The sequence below is a fragment of the Corvus cornix genome, chromosome 3 (assembly GCF_000738735.6).
Source record: "Corvus cornix cornix isolate S_Up_H32 chromosome 3, ASM73873v5, whole genome shotgun sequence".
NCBI classification, from domain to species: Eukaryota; Metazoa; Chordata; class Aves; order Passeriformes; family Corvidae; genus Corvus; species Corvus cornix.
The window spans coordinates 90,241,129-90,263,817 of NC_047056.1; the positions used below are offsets into that span (position 1 = coordinate 90,241,129).

The window sequence follows — 22,689 nt, forward strand, 5'->3', positions numbered from 1 at the left end:
TGCTCAACATTCACTTCCTTTGACATGTGATATTTAAAAAAGGACTCATTTGCATTCTTTTGGATCCACCTGATGTCAGTAGTAACATTTAGAGCATTCCTGAACTTGTGTGCTAATTTCATTCAGCCAAGAAAGGCTTTTCTGAAGAAGGAAAGGCTTGAAGAGAATGTTTGGACTTGTATATGTTGTATATTGGGATGGCATCTGACATGTTAGTGCCAGGAAAGTTGATGTTTATACTTCTGGTAGTCATTGTTTCACATGTGCCGATTTAATCTTTAAAGGGCAACATCTCCTCTTATTCTTGCTATACAATTTTCTTCTTTACATTTTATGACTTAGGTAAATATCTGCTGGGATTTCCACTGACTGAAGACCAAAGAGAAACTTCCCCCAGCTAATTACTGTACTTAGAAACCAAATAGAGAGTAGAGTATGAATGAAGAAGACAATCGGTTAGAATGTAGCAGACACACATATTTATTATTTCAGTTGATTTCATTTGCACATTGCTGTTCTATTCTATGCTTCGCAGCATGCTTATGGTAAGTTACTAAACCACAAGTAGGAAGAAGTTTACCAAAAGGATGTTTGACTTTCCTTCCTCTGATCCAACTTCAACAGAGTAGTAACAGTGTACCCAGTTTTCTAGCTAGTCATCGTTCTTCTTCAACATGGGAGAAGCCAGAGAAAAAATTTGTTGAGTCCTAAGAAGGTCTGAGTTACAGCCTCCTTGAGAACTGTGGTCAGGGTAGTGATACAAAACCCTCTAGCTGTAACTGCATCAGAGCTCTAAGTGCTGTATCTGGCATCAAATCTACAGCCTGCATTCTGAGAATTACCCAGAATGGCTTTCATTTCACCTCATACAGTCAAGTAGATATATTTAGTCTATTTCTTTGATATGATTTTTTCTACAGTGAAAATTATATCTGCATTCAACCCATCATTAAATACTTGTCTCAAATAGAAGACAAGTATTTATTGATGGGTTGGTAATTTTTGTTCTGGCTCTCTTAGACAGTTTAGATATTTGGATTAATTAAAGTTATTTTAATTGAAGCCCTCCAGAAAATATGCTGGAGAAAAAGAAGCAAACAACTTATAGCAGGGCTTCTTTGTTAGTTTTGTGTTCAAGTGGTAGTTGGGCTGTCAAAGTAATTAGTTACTTGTTGTGTTTCTTCTGAGTGACCGTCTTGGTCAATAGCATTGGATTATTCTTGTCCACCAAGAGCTTTAAACATGAAATTGAGAAGCCGATACTCAAGTCTCAGAACCTCAAGTAAATACAGTGCTAGAAAATTAGGGGAAATTTGTATGGTAAGTGTTTCGTTTTTTAATCCTTACATGTTAAAATTACTCTGAGTTGAAGCTATGGAAAGTCTTGTCAGAATACAGTCTTAGCTTCTCATCCATAACAAAAATCAAAACAAAACAAAACAAAACACCATGATCTTTAATCAGAGTGAATTTAAATCCATTTTCAAGATTTAGCCATTATTTTGGTTAATATTATTAAACCATTTTAAGAAGAAACCTTTGCCTCTTACTGTGCAAATTGATTTTTTTGCTTTAGTAGTTAGTTTTAGTAATGAAATTTAGTCTTAGTGATTGCTGAATGAGTCAAGGTGTGATTTTCTTTCTTTGTGCTCTGGAAGGGTTTCGTGCCAGTCTTTGTTCCAGCTTTTCTTAGCTATTTCTTAAACATGTAACAACTGCCAAACAGATGAAGACTAAAGGAACTACCACAGAACTGTTTCTCTGGGAATGGATAGGAGTATGTAGAAAATGATTTTTTCCCCCACCTGTTATTTACTGCCAGATTGTCAGAGCTTTTGGGACTTTCTTAGCCAAAGATGCAGGCTGGCCCATCCTGCTTAATAGCCAGCAATGGACCAATTCTGTAGGAATTTTACAGTCCCTTTTGGAACACAGTCCTGCTGCATTCTGTGACCAATTTCACAGAATCCACCAAAATGAAAAGAAAAAAAAAAAGGCATGATTTGTTGTTAAACTTACTCACTGCTAATTTAACTGAGTGGTTCCTTACTATGGGAAAGGGATGTGGCTGAAAAGTCTGTCCTGCATCAGTGTGACCTGTGTGAACAGAGCTCTTTGGTTATGTGTTGGGTGTAAGGAGCAGAGCAGCACTGGGTGCCCTTCGGGGAGGCTCTGCTGGCCTCAGCCTGCCCTGTCCTATGTGTGCAAGGTGCTCAAGTGCTGTGACCCATCATAAGTTTTTCTCCATAATTTAAGTGGTGGAGAAATTTTAAAGCATTCTGAAGGCATGTAACTGCTTGAGTATCAGTGTCTTTAAGTGTAAGTGTCAAATATGGGTCAGTTTGTCAGGGTTTAGAAGTCTGTAAGATTTCTAGACAGACTGGATGTTGGTTTTCACAGTCTCTAAGGCTGGTGGTAGCATGATAGGCAGAGGGAGGGCATCATGGTGTCACCTGAAGGGCTGGGAGTTCAAGTTTGTCTGCCCACCTTTGGATCCATGAAGATTTGGCAAGTCTGACGTTCATATTCTTTTGAGGGTTCTTTACAAGAAACAAGAGTAACACTGATTTCAGCCTGTGACAAGATATACAGAGTTTTCATTTTCTGTTAGTATTTCCAGCTTTCAGATTATAGTTTCCAAGGTCTGTGTTGTTGGCAGTGCAATAAGGGTCACTCTGTTCCACATTAAACATGTGTGTTTTATTGCTAATAACTGATTTGCCAAAGAAGTGTTTGAAAGCTGTGGTCTTATAACTGCAAAGATCTTGGTAATGCTTTTTCCTTTCCTGAACCTAATTTAAAGCTGCTATGCTAGTCTGGTGCATAGTCATTAGGTCTGTGGGAATGCTTCTTTGTATGTAGCCCTTTTTTTTTCTTTCATCAATTGCAACTACTCAGTAGTAGCAGATTCAGCTTCATTGAATTTCTTTCCCAGTTTTATACATTATCCAAATTTGGTTTGTGTCTTTCATTCTATTAGGATTATCAAGGATTTGCTGTAATCTTTTAAAAAGTATTTTGACTGTTGTACTTTCATCCAAATTATGTCTTGACTTGTACTTTTTGCATGCCTCCAGTAAATCTCTCATGTATCATCAAATAGGCTTTTTCAAGTAAGGATCAGTAATACATAAAGAGTTGTATTTTTCAAGTGTTTAAAGGGATCATGGGAACATGTGGATAGATAGATATCTTTTTTGTATCTTGTTCTATTGCTGTAATTCATGTAATGTCCTTTAGGGTCTTCCCAGAATCAGAATTGCAGATTTTTCAGAGTAGAAGGAACCATTTGATTGAAACATAAATCAGAGAAGTCACATATGCTATAAAAGCCATCTTTTTATCAGAAGAAAATAAGATAATAAAGAGAGTTATACTAATGTTCTCTACATCTACCTGGGGAACTGACTGCAAAGTAGTTTGCTCATAACAGAAGAGCCTTTGGAAATAACTCTATAATTTCACATCTTCCAGAGAAGAGATAAAATTTTATGATTATGGATATGTTACCTGTAGCCTAGAAATTCCTACTTTCCATAATAGGGCATCCTGTCCTAACAGGCACAGAAGAAATGGGAAATATTAAAGACAGTAGCAGAAAATGAAGAATAGAAATAAGCTAATATGTACTCATTTTAAGACTTAAAATAGGTTTTGTTTTGTTTTAGAAAAAGGTCTTCTGCATGGTTTCTTCCACTGTTTGCAAGCATAAAGTTAAACATAAGGGTGACGCAAATAATCCTGGTACTAGCTAGAAAAAGTGGGAAATATTTTGAGAAATGTAGCTTGTGTCTTAAGTAAAAATGCTTATATCTAGTTAAAGTGTATATAAGGCCCCAGGCAATTTCCTTAATGGATTTTTTGTGAGGCTGCATGGAAGAAAATCCATCTGTTTAATATAATCCAAAATAAAAATAGACACCTGATGATTAATGAAAGCTACAAGAAAATTTTTCCAGGGATTGTGAAAACATTTTCCTCTTACAGTTAAATCCATTCTATCTGCCAGATATTATCAAAGAATGGAAGATTTATTTAAATTGCTGAAACTGGAATAAAAGAGAATATTTATACAGAATTTTATAACTATCATAATTGAGGTTCATCATCACAATAGAAACAAATTAATGCTTTTGGGTGTTCTGAAGTCCCAGCTGTGCAGGCTGCAGCTGAGGAAGACTGCATCCAGGGCTTTAGTTGCATACCAAGATGAGTTTCATTTTGCGATGATATTGAGACAGAAGTAGACATCAAGGTGTGTGGGATTTGGCTGCCTGGGCATTGCCACCAAGAGCCATTGGATTTGTGTGAGGACAACTGCAGCATTTGGCATGCACGACACAGCTTCTAGAGCAGAGTGACATCTTTTTCAAAAGGTAGATCTTCGATCCCACAGCACCTTCAGTGACACTAGAGATTATTTCAATTATCTACATGGCATTCAAGCGTCACTTTAGGTCCTGGGGTTACTCTGCATAGCCTTCCCAGGCCTAACCAGACTTTAGAAAGGCTTCTAGGTACACGTAGGTGACACAGGGTGGAAGATAAATGATTAAACAAGCAACAGAGGCTGAATAAAGAATAAGGAGAGTAGTCCTTACCCAGTCTCAAAAAATGTTGGTTAGCTGCCAGACAGGTACACAATGACATTAGCATTTAGGCACAAACTCAGCAGTATGTGGTAGAACTGGAGGTAAGAATTTTTAGATTAAACATGATTTTAAACCAAGGGATTAGATTTGCTAGACTATCTTGCTGACTTTAAATTTCATGTGACGATGGCACTTTCTGATTAAGGCTAAAATAATGAATAATATTACAGGCTTTTATGGGGTAAGGGAGGACTTCCCATTTAAGGGAAAATTTCAAATAAAGGAGGAAGACATTGGAATGAAGTGAAGGTAATTGAAAAAGTTGGATTGATGATGCTGAATGAACTGAGGCAGTGCTTGCAATTAACTTAATTTTTAAATATGTGTCCTGGGGTGATGTTACGAAGCCGCTTTATTCCTTAACTGTGGGATATGCCCAGCCACTGCCCTGGAGGGATGTCTGCTGAGATAAAAGATTTTGCAATCGCCCAGCAGGACTCCCTGGAAAGGTGACTACTTTGGAGTCATGGTGAGGAAAAGTAGACCCACAATCCTTTGGGATACCCTATGCAGATCATTCTGTAACCCATTGGTCTATCCCAGACCCTCTGTAATCCATTGGTCCCCTTGCTGATCCCCTGTATCCCTATAAAAGAAGACCAGTTCGCCTCTGTAGAGAGAGAGCTCGTCCCTGGCTTCCCTTCGCCGGAGGGAACCCACAACAAAGCTACCTTCGTGCGGAACCAGCCATACGGGTCTTCTCGTCTCTCTTTCCGGTCTGGTTTGGCCTAGAGGCTGCCTTGCAGAGCTGAGCTGGAATCACGAGCTGATATCACTAAAGAGCTGACAGCTTCTGCAAGGGCTCCTCTGCCAGCAGCTGAGAGGAAGACACCGGACCTCGGGCAGGCGACTCCTTTCGGGACCATCTCCCCGGACTGGTCACCTCTTCCTGGGTCACAGCCTCGGACCCCACCTCCAGCTGTATTCCTTAACCGTCCGCTCAGTGCCCAAGGACGCTGTGCCTTTAAGACGGACCCGGGGGGCGGGGCCACGAGACTGAGTGCGGGGCAGTTGAACGGCTCAGCCCAACGGCTCCAGGGGCTCGGGAGGGAGCGCGCCGGGAGCACTGTGCTCCTTTTTGTTTTCCTTTGTGTTCCAGCTAGCTGGGAGAAGGTTCTGTTGGTTTTTTTCTTGTTCTTTTTTTCTTCCCTTGCCTCACTGCCTCCCTTCCCTCCTTGCTGGTCCGGGGACCCTGCGGGGGTGGCCCTGGCTGGTCTGAGCCCGGCTGGCTGTTCTCTCTCTGGGAATTTGTCATATTTTGAGGGTTTTTTTAATCCTCTTCTACCCTGTTTTCTTTGCGTGTTAATAAACAGTTCGGTTTCTTTTTCCCACTTTCACTTTTTGTGACCCACTTGTCTTATTGGAGGAAAAGGGGAGGCCCTTTCCTCCTGAAGTTTTGTCTCCAAAACCGAGACAATATGAAGAAACACTGAATAAACCTTACATGAAGAAAAAGGGGAGCAAATTAACTGATTCAGAAGTATAGAAATGCTTCAACTGTTACAAGGACAGAAATCAGTAAAGCACAGGAGATGGTTTGGTTTTTAGCTATTCTGGCTAGAAATGTAATGCTACTTTCTGTTGGCATTATAGCTGCGTATGTGATACATACAAACCATTTAACATGCATTTTTGGGAAAGACAAGGAAAAAGAAACTTTAGAATTACAACTCCTTTTCATGTTATATATGAACAAAATGTGCTTGATAGTTTTGCAAAGGACGTCGCCAAAGGCAGTTTTTTTTTCTATAGGCCAGTGAATCATGAATTATTCCACAGCATTAATTCTATTACTCCCAGTGGGTGGCAGTTTTCCCATTTGTAGCAGTTCCAAACATTGTTTTTCCCTTAGTGGCAGAAAAATTGCATGATGAATGTGTTTCATATTAAGTTTTGATTAAACACAGGCATTTGTGATAATTTTATTTGCAATATACTCTCCAAAAAAATTAAATCTTTGTCTTACAAATGGTGTAAAAATAATTGCTTTGCCTCATACTTTAAAGTAAGAATGCATTTTTTGATAATTGAAGTAAGGTTTCTTCGACGGTTTAGTTAGTGTTATGGCATCTTATTAAACATTACTTCGTATTAAAAATGTCTTATTACTCATGGGGCTAAAATAAAATATATGCTCAGATTCTGAGGATTTGTATTGTGTATGAAATCTCTGTTTGGGAACAAGACACATTTCCATAGCTTGAGTTGGCTTTTGACTTAGAAGTTAGGTAAGAAACTCTTGATACCTAAACAGCCTTTTACCCTTGTCTTCTGAGAAAGTGCAAATAATTCTAATTGGCATAACCAGAGATTATCCATGTAAATGGAAGTAATAGATTGGGACAGATAATGAGAAGAAATCAGTTTTAAATTTTTAGGTAATCTGGAGCTGATCCTACAGAAATTAGTCTTTGTAATTATTGAACCATGGAAGCTACACAGAAAAATAATTAGTGGGAAATACTCATTCTCCTCCTTTTATACCAGCTGACATGTGGAGAGTAACTGAAAATCTCCACCCCATGTACTCTGGAAATCACTTACATCAGCATAAGCAATAGATGCATTCTTAGCTGAGTGAATGTCAATGAACCGTAAGAGAATTTTAAGGTCTGGACCAGCTCTCACTGACTTAAGGGCCTAAGTTCCACATACCTCAGTAGTGCAGAATCAGTCAGAAAGGGAAAAAACCAGAAATGTGACTTAGTTTTACAATTGCTCTTGGAGTTTTGTCTTTCTTCGTCACTGATATAAAATGAAATGTCTTGTACCAGCAATTTATTTTAACCAAGAAAGATCAACCCAGCTCAGCAGGACACTGTGTTTTTCCTTCTAGGCATGCTTATATCATGGTAAATAATTTGTTGTGTTGGATAAGTGTGTGGAACTGTCTTCTCTGAGCCCTCCAAATTGCACAGAATTGTAACTATGGAAAGCTTTGGTACATTCAGGACAACAAGGTTGCTGCCTAGTGGGATGTTTTTTCAGCATATATGAAATTCTGGTTTATATTACAGGTACAGACACCCATAATTTGGTTTTATATTTTACAGCTACAGAAATGAATAACTACATTATTAAATATTATATTAAATAATTATCTTAAATAATTATATTGAGAACTCACAGATAGGTCTGGAAGTTCCTAAATGTGGTGACAAACGTGCCCTATTTCCCATCTCATTATTTGTGCAAAAGATCTAAGGTTTTGCACAAAAGAAGAGTTATGTAACATAATGTGAAAGCCTCAGTATGAGGCATTATTTTCAAGTTCTTTTTATTACATTATTTGATCTTTTCCTTTCATGATAGATACATTAGAATTTTGATGGTCTGTAAAATGCTCAGGATATAATCGTTAACTCATATGCCACTGACCAATGAACTGTTTCTGCTTGTCATTATTTACTAGAAGTGGGTGTAAACTGCAAAACAATGGAACTATCTTTTGCACAGGTGTAATCCATATGGAGACGATTGGGTTATGGTTGTCACATTCGTGTTATTTTTTTCCCATAGAATGCATTTGTTTTGGTGGTGTCTAGAACAGTCCTCTTGTCTTCACTGCAACATATTATTTTCAATATTAGATTAAAATGTAAAGTCTGTTACCCAAATTCTTGCTGCAAATTAATCATGGTACAAGTAAGAACATTGTCTGTCCAACAAATCTGAATAGTTTTTACTTGAGAGAAAAAAACAGACTTACTATGTAGGCTTCTGCTTTAAGCATATATGAAGTTTTGTTTTAACCTGAATCATGTTCAATTAAATGATCACTGGAAGAAAAATGTGATATATACTGTAGAGCTGAATGAGCAATGATGTTGAGGAAATGGCAGAGATCTTCATGTATTTATGGAGGTAGCAGCTAGTATACATCAAATAAAACTGTATCTGTCTCTTTAAAGTCACTGTATTTTAGATGAGAAAATATGATCTGTCATACTGATGGTGCCGCTGACCAGGGCTTTTGCTTTAACTTATGTGAGGAATCTTACGGATAATGTAAAGTGGTTTCTTTCACTGTGTCAGTCAGGGTTTTGGAGCAAGCAAGAGCATGTGAGCCTGCCCAGCAGCAGACGTGGACTCCTGCAACAAAAGCAGTGGGGAACAATTCAACATTAGTGTTTCACTGTATCCCTAGATAAGTTTGCATGTTTCCAGCTGGAGCTCTTTCTCCTACGTATTTTTGCTGCTTTGAGGGATTTTTATTCTTGGGTTTTTATATTGTTTTTTGTTGTTGCTTGTGAGTTTATTGTTTGTTTTGGTTTTGGTTTTTTTTTTTGGTTTTGTTTTTTCTTTTCCTTGCCCATATTTTGAACACAAACCATTTAGGCAAATGCTGAAAAAATTCTGGTGAAATTATTCCATATATTTAAAAGGTTTTCTATTTCCTTCTCAGGGAATTCCTGGAATTCCTGGAAATCAAGGAGCAAAAGGACAAAAGGTACTATTAGCTGTTCAAAATATAGTTAAAATCTGTACTATGTATACCCATTCCAAACTAAGGGTTCAGGCTTAGAGAAGAGTTTTCATAGTGGGGATTTGTGACATCAAATCAATGCTGCAAAACAATGGAGATAATTCATGGCATGTTTAAAAATCTCTCATTAGTTTTTATTTCAACTATTCCAGAAGGAATGAATAGTTTAAAAGAAACCATGCTAATTTCGTAATACCTTGAGAAACAATCTTAACTAACTAAATCCGCATAATTAAAGAATATATTAAAAAATTGTTAAGTATATGTGCATTAGTCACAGAATTTTTCTCTTTATGTAAAAAATACAGGGTGAGATTGGACCACCAGGTCAACCAGGAGCAAAAGGGTCACCAGGAGATACTGTAAGCTGAAAAATTTTGTTATTATGAACAAATAATTGTGGTGTTGTCCTTCTCTGCTTGTCATAAACAAACATGCAGTGGCAAATACAGGAGCAAACTACCATTTTCAGGTTGAAAAGACAAGGCTATGACAAATGTAAGTTTTTAGCTCAGTGACATATTTGCACTGTGGAAATTCTGACTGAAAGCTGTGAACTGTTTTTTTCTGTTACCCTTGCCATTACTTTAAGCCTCTGAATATCTTGACAAGAGGCGAGAGTACATTTTTATAGGTTCTTGGATTTTGCAGGTTGTTAAGAGATTGTATTGTTCAGTTTAATAACTCGTCTGTCTCACGATTTAGCTCTCCCATCTTTTCTTGAGGTCTTTCCCTATGAAAATCTTCATCAGTGAGCTTCCCCTTGACGTCCAGTAGTCAGGCTGGATTTCATCCATTTTGATAGACAAAGGGGTTTCTGGTATCACTTTGTAGTGTTAAAATAGAAGTAGTATATATTTATATCTTCAAGGACAAATGCAGAATACTCAGTGGTTCTCTAAATGGGCCTTGATATTAATTCCTCAGTCATCAGTACTGTCACGCTGTTAAGACCATCTTAGTACCTACCTTTCCTTGCATGACAGCAATAATCTTTTCAGGCACCATTCTTTCCCACTTTCAGTGACTGCAGGGTTGCTGTGGTGGCTTGTGCCTCATTTGGTTGGATGACAGGACCCTTGAAGGAAGAAGATGCCAAGGCTCTCAGTGTGGACCTTATAATCCTCTTTTTGATGAATCTCTTTAACATCCTAGCTAAGGTTACCATCTTCTGGACTGTGTAAGGGCAGACCTGATACCAAAATTAGTTGGGCTTACATCCCACTGCAGTATTCCCTATTCTGAAGAGAATCCTTGTTTGGATGAAGGTTAGCAACATGTATATTTGACCATCTTGGTATGTGCAGTCTTGCATAACTGCATGTCACTGCATGCCAGATTAGCCATCTGAGTATGAAAGTAACTACTAACCTCAGCATCATTTAGATATTGGTGCTGGAGTATGCTACTATGAGGCCTCATAGTATGGCCTCTCCCTCTCCTCTCCTCCCCTCCCCTCTCTTTCCTCTTCTTACAGTTCCTTAATAAAATATATATGATCAATTAAAACTGAAAGAGTTTTTGTTGGAGACAAAAATTGAAATTAGTTTCAGATTTTAAAAATTCTGGGCTACTCTGTCATCCAGAATATTCAGGATTTCCTACATTATAGACTTACCCCTGTCCACACAGCAGCTCTTCCTTTCCTGACTGCCGCAGGCACAATCACTACATTACAGATATCAGAAAGCTTTTTTTGTATAAAGAGAGTACATTGGTTAATTTTCTTTTCATGAATTTAGAGGACTTTTGCAGCCACCTAAAGATCTTCTCTGGAAAAAATAGATTTCCTTGACAACCAGGTATTGCAGTTGTCCAGATCAAATTTGCATGAAACAGTGCCTGAACTGAAAGTTCAAGTATCCATACACTTAGTTAACGTGAACATTTGCTCTCTCACCTGTGCCTCCTAACTATTTTTATTGCCTGTTGCTGGAATTTTTTTCTCCATTTCTTTCTGACCAAAGTTGAACAAAATGCCAGAGGGAAGGCTATATCATCAACTATAATAAGGCCTTGTGGGATTCCAAAGCGTGCATATTTATTTAACTCACCTACCATGTTTTCTTTAAATTTTATTTAGATAAATAACATCTGGTTCATGATACACTTGAAAATAATTTATTCCTCTTTCCTGTCAACTCATTTAATGTATTTTTTTGTCACCTGATAAATTAAATAGGAGATTGATGCATGGAATATTTGAATATGTTATATGCCATTAGGGAATTTAAACCAGGAAAGATAGTGGGATTTTCCTTGTATTAGTCACACTGAATATGTTTGTTCCAGAAAAAACAGATGGAAAGCTTGTGGATGGTCTATTAATAGCTTGGGAAAATTTTTCAGTAACAAGTTCTTCTTTGGTAATGACTATCCCTATTGCATTGCCAACACCAGCAATTTATTAATTTACCTGCCATATAATGTCAGCTCTGGAAAATAGGAGAGTAATGCTACGTTTTATGTCCTTGAATTGTTCTACATTTTTGTTCAGGACATTCTCTTCTAATTTTATATAGTTTTCAGATCATGTTCTCAAGCTTTTCCTATATTGTATCTGAACATTTCATTCTTGCAGTGTGCTGATTTCACTTAGTTGTGTTGGTGTAATTTTTTAAACAAGTTAAATATGGCCTAGTAATGAAAGTGCAAGAAAGGGAACCAGGAAAAATAGGTTTTATTTCTCCTTTTCCTGGAGATGTATACTTGATCTTTAATTATACTAAATGTATTTTCTGATTTTCCTTGTCTGATATGTGTTTGCAGGTCAATGTGGATGTGTACACATAGCTGATTTAATTGAAAGGAAAAAAAGCAGCTATTCTGTACATATAGTATTTCTACTTTGTATAAGATAAAATGAATGAGGGATATTTTTGATGAGCATATGCCACTTCTGTAATCCAAGGACTGATATGGGTTTCACTGGAAATGATCTAGTGAGGTGGCAGAGTGTAGACTCCCAGTGTGTTACGTGATATGAAACACAGGGCTACACTGAGGTGGCAATGTGAAAGGAGCCAGAAATCCCTCAGTCACATTTCTTGTCCCTTCCTGCAATACCTCCCCAAACTTGTGCTCACTTTTCTCTATTGATTAATGTGCTAGCCAGGAGAAAAGAAGAGAAATCTGAGGAGAAGAAAATAGTCATTGCACAAGGTTTTTTGGAAAAGGAAGGTAGTCTTCAAGGAATGCAAAAAAAAGATCACAAAATGAAGAGAGCTGTATTTCAGAAGTGAGGTCAATAGATAACATCAGATTTGATTTCAAGCAGCTAAACTGAATTATACCTTACAGCAACATGAAAATTAATAAAACCTTACTTTGCTATATAAATAAAAAGAGGAAAAGGGAAGAAGCAGGCTTAATGTTCAAGTGAGTTAAGACAGCATTAATATAATCAAGATTAGGCGCCAAAACCAAATTATTATTTTCTTAGTCTTCTTGCATCAAAGCTGGTGCTTAACACAGTCCATAAGCAAATGTTTAATGGGAATACACAGTCTCTTAGGTTATGAGTGTAAACAGTCCTCAGAAACTTCAAGCCAGCTGGAGAGGAATTGGTAATTCTATTCCAAAATGATGGAAGAAATGGGTTGAGGTAAACCTTTGTTTACCAAATAATATATTATACTAGATTAACTGCATCATCTTTGATAAGAAGACTGATTTTCTATGTAAGTAAGAACAAGCATATCTACTCTTCAAAGTTCAGGAAATTGTTGGAAATTATTCAATAAAATTTCTAGTCTTGTGTTTGATACAGTTTATTTGTATTTACAGGCCTGTGTCTGTGGCCTAAAGAATAGGTTGCTATATTTATTAATGGAAAGTTTCGGTGACCAGCACTTTCTTATCATAAATTGAGAAAAAAACCTGAATTAATCTTTGGTTAATATATATTAATCTTTGGTTAATGGTAAAGCACACATTAAATACCAGAAAACTGTCAAAATTCCGAAAACCATGGCTACAGAATTACATCTTGTTTTAGATATTCTGAATCTTTTCTTCTATTGCAGAAACAAAGACACCCTTTTAGTTTTAGAAAATGAAGTTTAATATATTTCTGCAAAGCTGAGTTGTAATCTGTGTAAAAAATATGTGGTTTTGATTACATGTAACTTTTGAGAAAAGTCTGAGATAATGTCATGGGAGTGAACTGTTCCTAACGTAGTACTAAATGGAAGGTGATTGCTTTTATTTGTATAAAAGCAAAGATCAAATAACAATGACAGCAAATTTTGAAAATATTATCAGTTGGAATAACTGGTAACATTTAATTCCTGACAAGTTAGATTTCCAGGCCTTATTTAATTGACTTTTTTTATCATAATGCTTTTATTTTACACTGTGTCTTAAGCACACTCTCATAGCAGATTGTATTTCACAGTATTTATGCAAGTCCAAGTGAAACAATAATAATATATTGTTTTTATTGTTGTGTGCAGTTCTAGAGTAAAAGTGAAGTGAGATGAAGTGGTGAAAAAGACAAATGTTAACACCAGATGTGGAAAATAGGATTAATGGGAATTCCTTCCTGGAAAGTATGATTTCAAAGAAGGATTTATTTTCTAATGTATACGTGAGACTAGCTTTAAATGGAAATTAAGGAAATCACCCTTTGATGATTTAATACTCTTTAGCTCATATTTTATGTAGGGAACATACAGCTAAACATGCCTTTATGAATACGATTCCATTCAAGGAGTCCAAGGCGTTGTTTTGGCTTTGTACATGTGCAGAAGTGTCATGATCTGAAATGGCAGAAGCTATTGGGTTCTAGAATGAACAGTATAACTTTGAAGGTTTTACAGAAGATGCAAAGGTGTGGCCCCCAAAGTTAACTGCTCCTGATAAATCTCTTAAAATTTGCATAAGGAGTCAAGTCATGGCAACCTTTGAGGGACACACAGTCAGAAAGGGGAAAGAGAAAGATGAAATGGCTCAAATACTTCTACTGGTTTTGGAAACCTTAAACAGAAACCAAGAAACTTTTGTGTCACTTTCAGTTATAACTAAGGATGGATTACAGACCGTGTCGTGAGTTGCAGAATTTTTTCCTCTCAGGAGTATTCCATGACAGCACTGTTCTTTTCCCCTGTATGTTTTTTTTTTTCCATTGCACAGGAGCCCTTCATTAGACCATAGAAGATCTAAATAATCCACTGTAGTGGATTATTTATTTATTATTTAGTGGAAAATATAGCCTGTATAGTAATAAGATGAAAGATGTATTTTCTGTTTATTTCAGAAAAGAAATAGAATAATGATGCTACTAATTCAACTGAGGTCATTATTCCTCTGTTTTAGTACAGAAATGTCTCTGCCTTTTTCATAAATAAATAGGGTTTGATGGGACCAGAAGGCTCACTTGGTCTACCTGGAGCTCCTGGGCCCAAGGTAAGTGTTTGAGTCAATTTGCTTGTGACTTTGATAAATGACTGCTTTGTATGCAGATTTGATCTGGACAATGCCAGGATTCTGCATCTCATTTTTTGGTGTATTGAATATTGGTGAGCAGCTGTATGATTTTCCCTGTGTTACCTTCTCTGATAGTTCAGTCTTAAGAGAGGTTAATGTAACTTAGTAAATGGTGCCTGTCATCCTGTGAGGTTTTAACAATTGTAGAAGTGATCATGAGACTTTGTTTCAGCTTTACAGTCCTGGAAAATGTTCTGCAATGCTGGAAACCAGATAATTCTCAGTATACATCTGAACTTCTTTCCCATGTTACATTTATTTATATTTTAATTGTGTTCAGTAATGTTATGTGCTGTTTCTTCCACCCGAGGAGCCAAACTTATTTCAGATGTAACTTTATTGATTGCACTGCAGCTACAGTAAGAACTAATTTCACCAATGTTCTCAATAGCTAAAATAAATGCTATAAATTCTGATTGGTTAGTTTAACCTTTTAATTTAATCCAAAATGAGTTTTGGATTAAATTGTAATTAAGTATTGAATTGTATGTCCTAGAGAATATTTAGAAATATAGAATCCATTTCTCAAACTTTGTATTTCCATTTCAATCCATTTCCCCTCAGACATTATTTTACATCCAAAAGTTCGTATGCATTTATTTAAAGTTGTATACTGACAGTAGCATTTTTTTTAAGTGTCAGTGTTTTCTATGGTCAAGAAGATTGAATACCTATGATATGGCTAAAAATTAATTAGCTTTATTTTTGTCTGTGAAAAATGCTTTTGTTTTCTATATTTATCTCACTTAGAGGATAAGCTGATCCTTAAAAGAATTGTTCTTAATAAGCTCATTCTTACAGAAGTCTATCACGAAGTAGTCAATAATTCTTTGATTTAATGAAAATCCTCATACTGAATATATGTCTAATTCTATAGGCTGCAATAAAAGCCAAAACATAAATAAATATTTTGACTTGGACAAATCCTAGGATTCTCAGAGTTTTATTGAATAAGATGATGGAAATGTGAAGTCAGTACACAAACTTGACTGGACAGGTGAGCAGAAGCTGGCAGATCATGTTTTGTCATCAGTATCTCACATTTCCTGAGAGAAAATTAAACCTTCAGGCTACCTGTAATGGAGAAGAACTTTAGCCTTTCAGTCACTAGCTGTGCCTGTTTTTAAGAGTCTGTTTCTCAACAGTGTCTGTTTATGTTTGCTAATCATAAGACAAAACATAATGATGTACCAGCCACACTCCTACATTATTATATAGGGTGATAAAGGCGAACCAGGAATACAGGGGAAACCAGGATCATCAGGAGCCAAGGTAAATATGATTCTGGAAGTATTTTAGTTAAAAAAGGGATTTATTTACTTTTCCATGATTTACTAATTTTCCATTATTTCCCCTGGTTAGATATAAGGCAGTGTGTTTCACAGTAAAACAGTTGTTAACACCACATTGCATCAGAATTCATTTGATGACTTATTCTTACTAATTTATACTAGATTTTAGGCAATGTCAGATGTTCATTAAGTTCAAACCTGCAAACACTGCCATTACTTGAGATACTATTTTTTGTCTAATTTTGAAACATCAACTGTATTAAAAGACAATAAAAATAGATACTGGAATACTGAAGTTAAGAATTAGAATCCCTTTTGTGTCTTCTCTATGTTCACTATCCCTTCAAAAATCCTCCAGACATTTCAATCATGTTCAGTTATAAAATTCCAAAATATCATAGCCAAAGTGTATCATGTTGCCTTGAGAAACATGCAATATGTGTTTTTACACACAGCACATCACTGACTCAGAGCTATTGTATTTCTCAGGGAGAACCAGGAGTACCAGGGGCTCCAGGTGAACCAGGCTACCCAGGCATTCCTGGCACACAGGGATTAAAGGTAAGTATTTTTTCCATTTTTAATTGCATCTTTTTTTGGAAGTGCTTTTCTTATAAGTGATCATTATTAAACAAAATCCTTTCTCTAAATACATTATTATTAGATGACAGTTGGACACATTTAAAGCAATAATATGTCCATCCTGAAAATTTTCTTCTAAAGGATAAAGCCCTTAATGTGAAGGCATTTGTGGTGGGTTGAACTTGGATGAATGCCATGTGCCCACCAAGCTGCTCTATCACTCTCCTCCTCAGCAGGACAGGGAAAGCTGAGAAAATAAGGTGGGAAAAAAAGCTCATGGGTCAAGATAAAAGCAGTTTAATAAAGGAAAAGGAAAGGCCAGCTGTGGATGCAAAGTAAAAAAAAAAAATTATTCTCTACTTCCTGTCAGCATGTGTTGTCCAGCCAATTTCCAGGAAGCACGGCTTCAGTACACATACAGGTTTGGAAGACAAATGCTGCAATAATGAAACTTCCTCCCTCTCCTCTTTCCTTTAGCTTTCTTTTATTGCTGAGCAGCCATCTTATGGTATGGAATATCCCTTTCAGTTTAAGTCGTCTGTCCTGGCTGTATTGTAGAACCATAGAATGGTTGTGTGGAAAGGACTTTAAAGGTCATCTAGTTCCAACCCCCGTGTCATGGGCAGGGACACCTCCTTCCACTAGACAAGGTGTCTCAAAGCCCCACCCAACCTGGCCTTGGACACTTACAGGGAGGAGGTATCCACAATGTCTCTGAGCAACCTGTGTCAGTGCCTCACCACCCTCAAAATAAAGAATTTCTTCCTAATAACTAATCTAAACCTAGATTCAGTTTGAAGCCATTCCCTCTTGTCCTGTCATTAGAGACCCTTGTGCAAAGTACCTCTCCAGCTTTCTTCTGAGCCCCCTTTAGATACTGGAAGGCTGCTCTAAGGTCTCCCCAGAGCCTTCTCTTCTCTGGGCTGAACAACCCCAGCTCTCTCAGTCTCTCTTCATGAGAGAGATGCTTCAGCTGTCTAATCATCTTCATGGCCCTCTGCTGGGCTTGATCCAGCAGATCCATATCACGTTTAGGGCCCTGGAGCTGGACACAGGTGGAGTCTCATGAGAGTGGAGTGGAGGGGGAGAATCAAATCCCTTACCCTGCTGGCTACACTGCTTTTGATGCAGCCCAGGATGCAGGTGGCTTTCTGGGCTCGAAGAGCACATTGCCAGGTCATGTTAAATTTCTCATCCATCAACACCAACAAGTCCTTCTCTGCAGGACTGCTCTCAATTCCTTCTCCACCTAGCCTGAATTTGTGTCTCCACCCAAGATCTTGCCTGGCCCTAGCTTACCAGTGAAGGGGGGAATTTGGAGAGAGCCCTGACATTGTGGGGAGCTCTACTCAGCAGTACCCAAAACACTGGTATGTTATCAACACCTTTGTAGCCACCATTGCAAAGCACAGCACTATGAGGGCTGCTATGGAGAAAATGAACTCTTTCTCAGCCAGACCCAATACGGCATTACAGAAATAGAATTAAATCAGGCATTTCACTTTCACAAGAAGAGAAAGGTTGAAGGGTAAAGAGACAGTAAGATAGAAGGGTGGTGTTACAATTAAAGTTTAATGAAAATCCCATGCAGAAGTATTCCAGTACAGTTCATCTTCTGCTCCAGAAGGCACATGTTTCCTGTATGTCCAGTATCATATAGGCCAGCCTCACATAGATGTCTTACATATACTAGAGTACTTCACGTGTCAGTAGACACATATGGACATGCTTTACATTGACTAGAGCATGGAGTCAGTGTCATAATAACAGTTTAATTAGTTTCATTATCACTGTGTATTCAGTTCACTATCTAAGGGTTATGTAAGGCACACGTTACAAGACAATTGCTGCAACTCATACCTTCTGATCAATGAATCAATATGATTATGCAGAAGTGTCTTATTGTTTAAAATACCCCTGTGTTCACACACATCTCACAACTTTGACATAATACCTTACTTACACATTCTACCTACTTACACGTTTCACTTGCTTATCTTAGACTACTTACACATTTTCTCACTTATTTATACTTTTTACAACGTCTACATAACACAGTACTTATGCACTTTACTTATTTATACATTTTACCTACTTTTGCATACTATTCTACTTACACATTTTACAACTTTTACATAATACAGTACATATACATTTTACAACTGCTATGCATGAGATTTCACATTGCTTGATTGGTTTCTCGATTTTGTCCATAAGCTCCGCGTGCACCTTTCTGATAATATGATTGGTTTTAACCTAGTGTGGTACAGTCCTTTTTTTATCTATTCCTTAGTGTCTTGGTATTTAGTTTTTCAGCTTCTTCTTTCCAAATTTAGCACAGTTTACCTGTCAGTCCCGGATGAATTGCCGAGGGCTCTAACAGGTGGGGTTCCTGATCCAGGCAAGCAGCATCGAGATGATGGCAGCAACAAAACCCATCCCATGATCAGCAGTCAAGTTAGTCCAGGAAATCCAAACAACAAGTCAGCAAAGAACAGAGAGCAGATATAAGCCTCTTGCACTTCTGCCCTTGAGCCTTCAGACTGGAGCTTAAAAACCCTCTTGGGGCTGATGTGCTGCAGCTGAAAGTGGAAAGGCCAGGTGAAACCAGTGAGGGTAATTCCAGCCTGGTCCTACTCTGAGGGCTCTGGTAAAAATAGCTAAAAATTGTTTGGCTGGGGCACACTATCACGGCTTAAATACTTTGCAATAGACAATATTCTTTTATGAAAAATGATTTTGTTAAATATATGAAACTTCTCTAAATTTTAAACTGAAGAAGCCTTTGAAAAGGTCATTCATTTTATATGAAGATGCAAGCTAGCTGGAGTTAAAAGTTGTAAGTATGACAAACTTGAATTATTCAGGAAGAAAAGTGCAGTTTGGGCATCTGACAGTAAAAGTGAAGCCTTTCAGCTATAGATGATTTTAAAACTTGAAACCATTCAAGTACAATAAAACCAAATACAGCTGGCATAAATGTCTTCTTATGTTCTGGGATTTTCAATCAGGAAAATATTTGCTATGTCAAAAATCTCCTCTTCACTACTGTTTAGCATTTAACTAAACATTCATTTATTTTTTCCTTCCCAAAAACCCCAACCAAACACACAAAGTTTTGGCTCTTAGAAGAAAGCTGACAAAACAGACCCAAAAATCTCCATTGTAATTATTTTCTTTATTAAATGCAGTTTTGCACACCCTCTAGAGATGTCTTTTGTTTCATGAGCTGCTATATTCATGGTGCAGCGTTTTGATTTATGTGTGTTTAAATGTAAGATGTCAGAGTTAGAGTAAGAGCCATCTCCCATAACTTTAAGTTTCTTTTTCAATTAATGAAGAGAGATAGGCACTTTTCAGAGTACATATTTCATATCTTTGTTGTTAAGTGGAATGAACATTTTTCATGCACTGCCTGTTTCTCTCCAGTGTCAATGAAGAGATGACGTTCAGACGAGTTAATAAAACTACATACCTGACTTTCAAGCACTGTTTACACCATCTGATTGCCAACCCCCCCACTATTATTTACTTCAAACATTTCGAGTCAAAACAAGTGGGTGGAAATGGAGCTTAGTCCTTAAATATTTTGATTTAATTTAAATATAGAGGGGTTTGTGATGAAAAAAAAAGCTTTTTCTTTAGTTTGTTTTGTATAACTTCTGCATGTGGTAGTGCATTCAGCTGAAATTTAACCCATGAGAAACATTGCCTCCCTTCCTGCCCACATCTTCTCCTCTCCCATGCACTGAGTAGATAAAATCCTGCTTCCTGCTGGATTTGCCACCTCATTATATTGTATTTTTAAATTTTTTACTTGGTATGTGAGTATCCACTTTCAGTTTTGATGATTTTGATTCAGTTTTGATCCACTTTCAGTTTTCTTTTGATGACAAATTCCTTTCTTAGTATCGCTTTCTGGACTTCTTCAGTGTTTTGACATGGGGATAAAGTGATTTGTTTTCTTTCAGTATTTCTTTCAGTTTTTCTTCAAGAAGAAGCTAGATGTTTCTCTTGTAATTACTGTGTTAAATTAAAGTGCAGACTACATGTCTTAGAGGTGACCCATGTTAAAATGGAGACCTTTCTTCTAATATTTTACAGGGAGACAAAGGAAACCAAGGTGACACTGGCATCCAGGTATATCAACTTTGTTTCTAATGGAATCATCTGGCATTGCTATTTATACAAGTCTTAGGTATTAATTCAGACAGTTTTCTTTAAGATTAAGCTCCACAGAAGGTTAACTTGAATAGCAGCAGTAACTCTCCTTCAAGGAAATCTGCCCAGTATGGCCAGCATGAGTTTTCAGCTGCATTTCTGGGGGCCTGAGCAGGGTATTGGCATTTGGTGCAGAGCTGTGCGGTCCTAGCAATGGTGTAGGCGCAGGGCTGCAGGTTGTGCTGCTGCCCCAGAGGCCTGGGACATCACCCAGGACTGTCCCAGGGTACTCTCTTTCCCTGCCTGCAGGGCGCTTCAGGATTACAGAAACATAGTTAAAGTAACTCCACCTGGCCTCTGCCTACCTACTTTACTATTAACATGTGGGATTGTCCTCCTTGTTATCTAAAATCATGGAAATACCTAAAAGAAAAAGAAGAGTATCCTGTCACTACTCAGATCCTGAATTGGTTCCTCTGTGTTCAGTGTAGAAATTTCATTCTTCTGCATAGTTTCTGCTCTGATCTCTTTGAAGAGTATTTTCAGATTGATTTGTCCTGGTTTAGAATGAGGTTTTAGTAGTTAGCTCCTTGTGTATTTTGATCGTTTAATTACATGTCCTAGATAAATGTGTGTTTTATAAAATGTGCTTCTTTTCTGAAGGGACTGAAAGGAGAAAAAGGAAGACAAGGAAATCCAGGCTTACAGGTACTGTTAAAATAGTGATCCTACTTCAAAAGAGCTGTAGTGATCCTAGTTTGAGGCCATGATTCTTTTTTTTTTTTAACAGTTCTTCCATCAACATGTATTGGTCTTTGCATCAGGTGAAATACATTTATGTACAACATGGTAACATATATAAATTCCCTCTTAAACATTCTTAGTATTTTTAAAATAACAAATATAACACATACAGAGAAGATGGAGTAACACTTCTCTCAGCTGTGCACAGTTGAAGGCTGAGAGGAAATGCATGAGTTGGAACACAGGAACTTGATACACAGGGAAAACATTTTGCTTTGTGGGTGGTCAAACACTGGAACAGGCTGCTCATAGATATTGTGGCAAAACCTGTCTGGGCAGCATGTTGAATTGATCAAGCTGCATCTGTTCTGCAAAGGAAGTTGAATCCAAGGAGATCACTTCCAACCTACATGTTTCTGTGTTCTGGGATATTATGTCTTGAGAAACAGACTGTAAGTGCATTTCTTTTATTATTGTAGTAAATCCGTAATTATAGAATATTTTTATAAAACACTTAGAAGTAATACAAAATGCAGATAACAGCACAAAGTGGCTTTCGTGTAAAGGTTATGAGAGTGATACTTGAGATGTTAAGATTTTGCATGTACCATGCTATGCAGTTCATTACCTCCTAGACTGTACTGGGAGTCATTATTGACATCTTCTGTGCTCAAAAATTACAGATGTTTCCTGTTCCAGCTATAAATCAATGAGTTCCAGTTGTTTCTCTTTAACTCTAGGCCAGTGTATTCAGATTGTATCATAGTTGGCTGTCCTGTTATTCCGCAGAAAATAGCTGTTAGTATTTATAAATACTTGTTAACTGCATAATCTATGTTGTGTCTAAACAGAGAAGTATTTTTTAGAGGTACATATCTAAAACAAGACTTGGAATGAAGCCACAGTTGCTTTTTTCAGAATTGCGACATTGCTACAGCTGCCTGTCTAGCCAGAAGGACCTGATTCCTGTGGATTCTGGGCAGGAGATCTAGACTGTGTATTAGTTAATACTCTCAGAGATATGTAGGTTGAAAATAGTTCATTATTAAACCTGAGCAGATTTTTAAAAAAAGAAATAGTTTAAACTAAAAGACAGGTTATTGACTTAACCAAATGTAATGTCCTAGACTAACATTTTACAATTTAAACTTCCTGGTTTTTCTTTTCGTAAATAATGGACATTTTTTTCATCTCTTTATTTTTTTAATCATAAGGGAAAACAAAGTGATAGTGAAAGAAAACATTTTTTTTTTCAGACAGAATGATGCAACTGAATTGCTGTTGC

The 22,689-nt window shown here is 37.1% G+C and overlaps 1 protein-coding gene across 3 annotated transcripts in view; it reads left to right on the forward strand.

The window, feature by feature from the left end:
* COL21A1 (collagen type XXI alpha 1 chain) overlaps positions 1-22,689 on the forward strand; it is a 95,550-nt gene that overhangs the window by 63,870 nt on the left and 8,991 nt on the right. For all 3 annotated transcript variants that reach the window (XM_039569545.1, XM_019290911.1, XM_019290914.1), the window contains 7 exons: positions 9,058-9,102; positions 9,447-9,500; positions 14,491-14,544; positions 15,844-15,897; positions 16,407-16,478; positions 20,604-20,639; positions 21,324-21,368. In XM_039569545.1, the coding sequence (XP_039425479.1) occupies positions 9,058-9,102; positions 9,447-9,500; positions 14,491-14,544; positions 15,844-15,897; positions 16,407-16,478; positions 20,604-20,639; positions 21,324-21,368 (360 nt within the window). The remainder of the gene's footprint in view (positions 1-9,057; positions 9,103-9,446; positions 9,501-14,490; positions 14,545-15,843; positions 15,898-16,406; positions 16,479-20,603; positions 20,640-21,323; positions 21,369-22,689) is intronic.